The sequence below is a fragment of the Hypomesus transpacificus genome, chromosome 10, assembly GCF_021917145.1.
Source record: "Hypomesus transpacificus isolate Combined female chromosome 10, fHypTra1, whole genome shotgun sequence".
Lineage (NCBI taxonomy): Eukaryota > Metazoa > Chordata > Actinopteri > Osmeriformes > Osmeridae > Hypomesus > Hypomesus transpacificus.
The window spans coordinates 10,535,023-10,544,774 of record NC_061069.1 but is presented as its reverse complement, the minus strand read 5'-3'; the positions used below and the strand labels follow the sequence as shown (position 1 = coordinate 10,544,774).

The 9,752-nt window shown below is 51.8% G+C and overlaps 1 protein-coding gene across 1 annotated transcript; it reads left to right on the top strand.

Moving 5' to 3' along the window:
- Positions 1–662: 662 nt before the first annotated feature.
- Positions 663–9,017, top strand: ankmy1 (ankyrin repeat and MYND domain containing 1). The gene is made up of 19 exons (XM_047027139.1): positions 663–1,290; positions 1,454–1,600; positions 1,791–2,003; positions 2,157–2,458; positions 2,821–3,037; positions 3,285–3,461; positions 3,875–4,201; positions 4,289–4,668; positions 4,840–5,011; positions 5,364–5,504; positions 5,656–5,805; positions 5,943–6,050; positions 6,168–6,299; positions 6,380–6,493; positions 6,658–6,805; positions 7,044–7,161; positions 7,439–7,477; positions 7,573–7,727; positions 8,935–9,017. The coding sequence occupies exons 1-19, from the start codon at positions 1,075–1,077 to the stop codon at positions 9,009–9,011; spliced, it is 3,333 nt and encodes a 1,110-aa protein (XP_046883095.1). The 5' UTR covers positions 663–1,074; the 3' UTR covers positions 9,012–9,017.
- The last annotated feature ends 735 nt before the right edge of the window (positions 9,018–9,752 follow it).

The window sequence follows — 9,752 nt, the reverse complement described above, 5'->3', positions numbered from 1 at the left end:
TACTTAGCTTCTCAGAGTCATACATTTTACATGAAGGACCTACAGAAACACAGGAGGCGGGTTCAAGTGGAGGTGACGTTGAGATGGATCTTTTACAGGTGTCAAATTACAGCATGAACATGAGGCGCGTGCGCACGCACACACACGCAAACAGGGTTACACTTCAGTGGACATGTAAAGCAGTACTTAGCCTACTTACACTTAAGTATAATCCCTTCCAAATAATTACGGTTTACTCTTTATTTCGCTGCTAAAGCCATCGCCTCTAATTCAATGTAACAGTACCCAAAAAGTTTTGAAAGGTTGAAAAAACAGAAGCACAATATGCATCATTGATCACTAATGAGGACTCTATAATACAGTACTCTAGCCTAGAGCATACTCTAGAGCAACTTCTCTGTTCTCCTCTCCCCTTTCCTCCTCTCTCATCTCCTCTACTTTCACTTCACGTGCAGGGATTTTTTTTTTCTTTTTTTTCTTTTTCTTTTTTAAGTACTTGAGGAGGAATAGTATTCTTTTGTATTCTGCTCTAAGCTTCTCTGTTCTCTTCTCCCCTCTCTCCTCTTCTCTCCTATCCTCTCCTTTCACTCCACGTGTGTAAGGACAGTCTGAATTATTTCCTAAACGGCTCCTCATAGATTGTCTTGGCAGAATCAGGGCAATGGAAGCTCCGTATAGGAGTTTTTCACAAAGGGCGCCGCAGTTGTCAGGGAAAGCTGTCAGCGTTCGAAACATTCCTCAGAGACTTGGCAGTCACCAATGAAAATACCTGCTTTATTTGTACATGTCGGCGTTTCAAACCACCGGATTTATTACAAACTTTGACAACTTCTCTTGCTGTTTATTTCACAATTGCCAGGAGCGCTCAAACAGTGTGCGGGCTGGTTTGTGAATGATTAAATACAAGTTTCCCTTCTTGGTTGTCAGGGCAACCTTCACTGACAAGCTGACGGCGGAGTACAACAGAAAGGCTAGCGGACTTGTTTTTATTTGCTAAAATTATGCATGCAGCCTGCAGACTGTTTAATAGTTGAGACTCTTCTTGGGCTATTCTAAGAATACGCTCTAATAATCATGACAACACTTCCAAGTGTTGCACCGAAAGCTGTCGAGAGTGAACCACGGGCAGGTGGTAACGAGCGCACACTAAGTTACCTAGGTCGACAAGATGGATGTGCGAAGCGAAACGGACCCGGGGTTCAGAAATGGTCTGATGGATCCAAATATGAAGGGGAATTTCTCAAAGATTTAAAGCATGGCTCTGGAACATTCACCTGGGTAAACGGAGAGGTAATCTATAGGCATGACTGGAACAAGTGTAGCCTACATAGGCTGTTAATATTATGGTCCATCTGTTGTCTAGTCAACAAGTTGTCACTTGCCTCTAGACTTCGCAGTTGTTCAAGCAATTTAGAGTATGAATCTACTGTAAATTGTCTATTGTCTTGGATAGTTTTACCAGGGCACATTCTACAAAGATTATCGTCATGGCAAAGGAACGTATACCTGGCCGGGAGGCCACAAGTTTGTTGGGAAGTTCTATTTGAACAGAAAGGAGGGCTATGGGCTGCAAGTCTTCCCTGACGGATCCACATTCCAGGTAAAACACATAATTAGCCCTATATATATTTATTTTTTAAATCACAGCCTAGTTCTGAAAGTACTTCCAATATAGACACATCCAGTAGAAATACTTCCAGGGTAGAATGGTACACAAATTGAAGACTGAAGTGTTGTGTGGAGGGGCTGTGTTTCTGAGGTACTTCTCCTGGTGTCCCTCTCATCTCCAGGGCCTGTACCGTGCCGACGAGCGCTTTGGTCCAGGGGTCATGACCTACCCCGACGGCCGTCAGGACGTGGGCCTGTGGCACCGGGAGAGGCTCCTCCGCCTGTGCACCTCCCTGGAGGGGGGCTTCACCCTCCGTGACTTCCCCGAGCACTACATGCCCCGCTCTGTCGCCAAGGCAGACCCCTGGAACCAGGATCCATACCACGCCCTCTCGGTACTGTACTGATGAAGTGGGAGAGGTTTCAGCATACAGTATCACAGAAAAGTTCTGAAAAACATGCTCAAGTATTAAAGTCTTAAACAGTGTTGTGGGGAATGGTGTGGTTTGGTATGGTAGGGTACAGTATGGTATGATATTGTATTTCAGAGCAAGGCTTTAGCCGGGGGTCTGTTGGGGTGCCAGGGCCCCTGGCCAGGCCCCGCTGGGTCCAGCACAGACCCCCTGCTCTTCCCCTACAAGGAGCTCTTGCGGGACGAGCGCTTCATTCTGCCCCCAGACATCGAGTGCTACTCCACGGACTCGGACCACCTGCCCATCCCCTGGGGCCTGCGCAGGGAGCTGGACCACATGTTCTTCGGAGAAAACTGCGAAGGGCCGGACACCGACCCGGCTGCCATCGCTGCCCTTCCCCTGCAGCGGCGCATGCAGGTCCACATCCACAAGCACAGGTCAGGGGCTCTCACGTCTCAACACAGCCTCACATTTATATTTTGTCATTTAGCAGACGCTCTTATCCAGAGCGACTTACAGTAAATATAGGGACATTCTCCTCAAGGCAAGTACGGGTGAAGTGCCTTGCCCAAGGACACAACGTCATTTGGCACGGCCGGGAATCGAACCAACAACCTTCTGATTAATAGACTCCCTAACCGCTCAGCCATCTGAACGGTGGCTCACAATCAAGTCCTTTCAAATCGAGGACATGTCGCTGAAGGTGGTCATGGTATTAATGAGGTGTTATATTCAAGATGTCATCGTTTGGAACGATTAGGTTGTCACGGTGTGATGGTGGGTATGTCCTCCGCAACAGGTTCGAAGCAGAGGGGCGGGACTGGGACGTCCAGGCCGTCCTATCAGAGAACAGGGAGCGCTTCGGCCCCAAGGGCCCTCTGGAGGTCCGCTCCGAGCGCCTCATTCAGGAGGCGTTGCTAGGCAACCCCCAGAGCGTCTACCACATCCTGAGAGACAAGAAGGTTCACCCCGATGTGGGCGATGCCCGAGGGCATACTGCGCTCATTGCTGCCACGGTAACACACACACACACACACACACCTTTAGCCTTGAGTCTTCATCAGTCTTAATTTGAAGTATTGATCAAAAAGACGAAACAGTCATTTAATATCTATAATATAAAATTAACATTTACTTATTGGGTGTTTCTTACGATTTTGGATATGTAATGCATTTATTTTGTTTGCACTCGTGTTTGTGTGTGTTTGTGTGTGTGTGTGTGTGTGTGTGCGCGGGTGTGTGTGCTCTTGTGCACATTTGCAGATAAACAGCCACAAGGATGTCATTCACCTGTTGCTGGACAGTGGAGCGGACGTCAACAAGCTGAACAGCGAGGGCATGTCTGCCCTGGCCGTGTGTCACATCCTCTACTACCCCATCCAGACGCTGCACCGCACCGTGGCTGAGAGGGACCCCCTGAGGCCTCCGCTCAAATCCCAGGTACAGACCCCCGTCTCTGGGTTAGCCCAGCATCCTGTCAGCCTGGCTGTGGGCAGCTCTCCAGAGACAGTCTGATCCAAACTGAAATGGAAGCTGGCGTGAGATAGGTTCCCATAAACGGTTTCAGTGTTTGGTAGAGACACTGTATGTATTCACTACTAGTCATCCATTACATTTACATTACATTTAGTCATTTAGCAGATGCTCTTATCCAGAGCGAGTTACAGTGAGTACAGGGACATTCCCCCCGAGGCAAGTAGGGTGAAGTGCCTTGCCCAAGGACACAACATAATTTTGCTCGGCCGGGAATCGAACCAGTAATCTTCTGATTAATAGCCCAATTCCCTAACCGATTAGCCATCTGACTCCATCCAGCGGTGATGCACAGCTGTAACCTGTTCTTGGTCGTGCAGGTAAACAAGTTGCAGTCCTGGTCCCAGGGCTGCCCAGTGGAGAGAAGAACCCTCCCAGACAAGACCCCAGAACCCAGATCCAAGACCGGAACACCACAGGATCACCAGGACCGACAGGCTGTCGGCAGAAGTCCGGATGACCACAACCACCAGGACCGTGCTGAGGATGAGCATGCAGGCCAGGATGAGGATGCTCCTGGACCAGGGAAAGGTCCGGAGAGCGAAGGGTCTGGAGAGATAGACCAGAGCTTCGATAGTGACCAATATGAGAAGGATAGCCAGGATTCACCGGACACTAGCGTCATGGAGGAGACAGAGGAGACAGAGAATCTGGAGGAGGATGGAGAGGAGAGAGAGAACAGGGAGGGGAGAGAGGGTGATGATGATGAAAACGAGGAGGATCCCGAAAGAGAGGATGAGGAGGAGAGCGAGGCGGTGGGGCATGGAGAGGAGGGTGAGGAGCGAGGGATGAGGCAGACGGGAGAGGAGGAAGGGGAGGAGGAGGGAGGGGAGAGCGAGGAGAACACCGTTCAGGTTCTGGATGGAGTCATGCCTGTGGGCTCCGTGTCCTGGAGTGAGGGGGCCAGGTCCCTGGAGGTCGGGGGGAGCCAGGGAGCCAGCATGACTGAGCAGCAGACCTTCAACTCGGCCCGCTCGGTCGCCAGTTTCCCCATCCTGGTCTCGGAGGAAGTGATGCAGCAGACTGCCGAGGCCTTGAGCCGGACAGGCCTGGTGTCGTCGGTTGATATGGATCCTCGGGAGACAGTCCACAAGATGGCGCTGATCAAGGCAGAGTGAGTCTGGGCCTGACCTAACACATGTTATACCCTAGCAGGAACTCTATGGCAAACACAGAGATAACTGCCTGGTAACTAGCTGTAGCTAGCTTCAATAGTCGTTGTTAGCTGTGTGTAGTCATGGTTGGCTGCTAGCGGTCAGGTTATTGATGCTAACCCTGTGGTCAGGCACCGAGCCCGCTGGGCTACCATGACGCTGCTGCTGGACCGGGGGGCGGACCCCAATGCCTCCAGAGTCCCAATGCCCGTCCTGTTTCTGGCCACCAAGGCAGGCGACATCGATGGTGTTCGTAGGCTTTTAGAGTGTGGAGCACGCACTGACTTAGCCCTGCCCTCAGAGGTAGCCCTGATCACCTTCTGTCTGTCTGCCTCCCTCTCTGTCTCTCTCTGTCTGCCTCCCTCTCTGTCTCTCTCTGTCTGCCCCCCTCTCTGTGTCTCTTTCTCTCTTCCCTCCCTCCCTCCCTCCCTCCAGCTCTCTCTCTCTCTCTCTCTCTCTCTCTCTCTCTCTCTCTCTCTCTCTCTCTCTCTCTCTCTCTCTCTCTCTCTCTCTCTCTCTCTCTCTCTCTCTCTCTGTCCTCAGTTCTCAGTTCTCTAAACTCTCTTCCACATTCGCTTTAATCCTCCCCTCTTTCCTCGACAAACGAACCCAGTAAAAGACTCGTCTCTCTCGTCTCTCTCCCCGCGTTTTGCAGCAAAACGGCCTGTACCCGCTGCACATCGCCGCGGCGTTGCCGGGGGCGGAGGGTCCCAGGATCACCGAGCTGCTGCTCCACGCCGTGGCCAACCCCGACGTCCGAGCCCAGGACGAACACGAGGTCTTCCACCTGGACAAGGTCGGCATGGAGACGGCAGACACGCACAGGCCAGCACGCACAAACCGACTGAAGAATGAATATTTATGCTGGAGTCTCTCTTAAATGTCAATACCGTACAACATTTTCACAACACTTTACAACACTTTATAACACTTTCCGACACATACAGAACACAGTGGAGCCTCTGGCTGGGTTTGGGAACAAGTCCGTCATCTCCTCCAGCCTCCCCTCCTATTTCCACTCCACCTCCAGGGAACCCCCTGCCGAAGGGGGCAGGACGGCCCTCCATGTGGCCTGTCAGAGGGACAGCGACTACACCGTAAGTCCAGCGATACCTCACCTCACCGGGCAGCATTTGTCTGGGTTAAGTCCCTTTAAAACTTTAATCCTGTTTGTGTGTTTCTAAGAGCTAGAATCAGATTGTGGTGTTCTGTATTGTGCGTTGCTGTGTTTCAGAACGCCAGAGAGGTGGTGTCTCTGCTCCTGTCGCACAAGGCCAGCAGCAGCCTGCTCTGGAGCGGCCACTCCCCACTCTCCCTGGCCATCGCCAGCGGCAACGACCTGGTGAGAACACAGCAGGGGGGTACACCCCCCGCAAACGCTCTCAAAAGATGATGGAGAACCGCCTTAGTTTTCCCACACGGAAAACAAATCTGTGATCTGTCACCCCCCCCCTACCAGGCCCTGGATGAGCTGCTGGCTGGGGGGGCAGACCCAAACCTACCCCTCACCCGCAGGGTGGGCAGTGCCCTGTGTGCCATGACCAACATCCACTACGACTGTGGAGCTCATCCCCGCAACAGAACCAAGCTGGTACGCAACACCAGAGTACATCTCACACACACACACACACACAGGAAGTGGAAGCTGAGTGCTGTTGTCTACCCCCTCAGCTGGAGAAGCTGATGAAGGCAGGTGCCAACATCATGATGCCCGTGGTAGTGGGCGAGGGCCGCAGGTTAGCCGTGGGCACCGCCGTGGACTACGCCCACTACACGTTCCAACAGGTACCGACCCCGACACCCCCCACCCCCTCCTCATCAACCCCACCACCCCCAGCAGTCAAGAGCCTTAACCCCACTCCGGGGGGTCTCTACACAGTACAGTACAGTCCATGCAGTACCGTGATCCAGATCAACCAGAATAGCGAGCCTGTCCTTGCCCTCCTCAGGACTGGCGCATCGCCCACACTCCGTACCACGCCCTGAACCCTCGCGAGCGCGAGGCCTACAACGCCCGGAGACAGACGCTGAGCCTGATGGGAGATCTGCTGAGGCAGGCCGTGGTGCGGCTGGAGCGCCAACGCCTCGACAGGGAAGGTGTGTGTGTGTGTGTGTGTGTGAGCGTGTGTGTGTGAGCGTGTGTGTGTGTGTGTGAGCGTGTGTGTGTGTGAGCGTGTGTGTGTGTGTCAGCGTGTGTGTGTGTGTGAGCATGTGTTTGTTGAGTGTGTGTGAGCGTGTGTGTGTGTCAGCGTGTGTGTGTGTCCTTTCCGAGCTGTTGTGTATTAATTAGCGTCCGTCACACTCCACTGCTTGTGTGTGTGTGTGTGTGTGTCAGGTGTCAGTCCAACAGATGTGTTTGTGTACCCTGGAGCAGGTGTCTCAGTCTCCCAGTTCAGGGCTGGCAGAATGGAGGAGCAGTCCAGCACAGACTCCATACAGGCCGAAGACTACAGGTGCCCTCCAAATGACATACTACACACGACACACTGCACACTCCTTGATTCATAGTCTACACTACACACACGTGCTGTCATCCTGTCTCTCTCCTCTCTCTCTCCTCTCTCCGCTCTCTCCCCTCTCTTTCTCCTCACTCTCTCCTCTCTTTTTCTCTCTCCGTTTATCACGCTCTGTCTATTTACCGATCACTTTCTCCGTCTATGTCGTTCTATATCCTCTTTCCCTCTCTCTTTCTACGTATCTCTTCCTCAATCTCTCATCCTGTCGTTTCAGGCTGTCCACGAGGAGAGACAGCAGAACGCAGAACGTCAGGTACACTCGCACGGTCTACCCAGTCAACGAACGTTAGCGTGAGCGTGAGCGCGCGCACGGCAACCTATACCTGTCTTTGTTCCTCCCCGAACCAGGAAGTGTCTGTTCAAGTACTGCTACCAGTGCGGGCGCTCGGTGGGCGTGGCTTTGGCGGCCTGCAGCCGCTGCCACGAGGTGTTCTACTGCAGCAAGACCTGCAAGATGAAGGCGTGGAACGAACGGCACAAGGAGGAGTGTGTCCGCGTGTCAGGTCGGAAGGAGCGGCGTTTCGGAATGACCGATTAAACGTCACTCTGGCTCTGAATTTATTATCTCGAGTTACATTGACATGACATTTACATTTAGTCATTTAGCAGACGGTCTTATCCAGAGCGACTTACAGTAAGTACAGGGACATTCCCCCCGAGGCAAGTAGGGTGAAGTGCCTTGCCCAAGAACACAACGTGATTTTGCACGGCCGAGAATCGAACCGGTAACCTTCTGATTATCAGCCCGATTCCCTAACCGCTCAGCCATCTGACTCCGAGTTAGTTGCTGACCGACGCTCGACGCCGCTGGCTTTCACGGCCCTTACTGTTTTCAGCCACTAGATGGCGCTCTGATACCGTTGCTGTTAAACACACACTCCTGAAGATTGCACATAGAAGGGATTGGTTATGCACGGGATGTCTCTCCTCCATTGGTCAGAGCTTAGGCTGAAACCCATAGATCTAAGCAACTAGATCCTTCCCAATGCTAAGTCACTTCTGATGTGGCATGCATGAAACTGTCAATGATTTGGCACAGCACAAGGACGTTCAGTCACAACTGGAAGGGATGTGTGAGTGTGTATGTGTGTGTGAGTGTGTGTGAATGTGTTTGAGTGATCCCTGTGCATATTATCCGTCACAGGGGTCAGCTACACTGATGACACTGTTTGTCTGGAGATCAGAAGAATAACTGGATTATAATCAAAATCGTAATATTTAGCCTGTTTACAATATCTGTGTTATTTATGTCAGAGAAATAATATAGGAACCTATTGCTAGCCCCATACAAAGGTGCGCTAGAAGAGGATGTATGGAGGATATAGGACTGAATATGCCACGATAGGGTCAAAGGTCGCAATACTGTAGAACGTAGCAGGGTAGGCCTGATAGGGTAGGATACATTCGATCGGTATAGTCATAATACAGACTACTCTAACCTCTAGAACACCAGGTGGGATCAGTGTAATCCCTGGTTGTGAATCCAACGGGTCCTCAGTGTCTTTGGATGTGTGTGCGGAAGGGGGTTCAGCCTGACAAATGTCTCTCTGTCTGTCTGTGTGTCTGTCTGTGTGTCTGTCTGTCTGTGTGTCTGTCTGTCTGTGTGTCTGTCTGTCTGTCTGTCTGTGTGTCTGTCTGTCTGTGTGTCTGTCTGTCTGTGTGTCTGTCTGTCTGTGTGTCTGTCTGTCTTATCGTTGCTCGTCTCCACAGGCAACAAACGCCTGAGCCTGGCGCAGAAAGTTCTGGAGACACACAAGGACCTGAAGGAGAACTACAGCTTCATTTAATCCACCGACACCATTTACAGATTATATTAAAGCTCGATGGGCATATTTCCAGATGTGTGGATTATGATTTGTCGTGACCAAATGTCTGGTCAGGGTTCGTGTCAGAGATAACATTGATGAATAAGGCTGATTCCTAATCAGTTTCTAACAATTACACTTGTGGATGACTCGAGCCCCTGACTGACTCACACACAACAGGCACGCGCGCACACACGTACGCACACACGGTAGCGTAGAGTGTTATGGTGATCGGTCAGGGACTATCTTTATCTTGATCAATCAGAGCTTCACCTTCGCTTGTGCGGTATCGATTTGTCCATGTGCTAATATCCTGCCTGACACCGGGCAGAGCGGGGAGAGGATGAGGCGGGGGATGAGGAGGTGTGTCGAGGGCGGGGGAGGGAGGGGATGATCATTGATTACTCAGCGCCTCAGGATCCAGGAGCTGTGATCAGTCCAGTACTACTGCTGGCCCCCTGACCGCCCCCCCTGGTGCTGCACATGGACACACGCTGGCTGGGTTACACACTGTGACACACGCTGGCTGGGTTACACACTGTGACACACACTGGCTGTGCGGATCGACGCCAACATTTTCCCTGTGACTAGGTACAGTTAGTGCCAAACACAAAATACCACTACAACAATCATCTTTATTCTCTTCCATGACACCATGTAAACACACACACACATGTACATGTTGAACTGTTCAGCCCGTGTGTGTGTGTGTGTGTGTGTGTG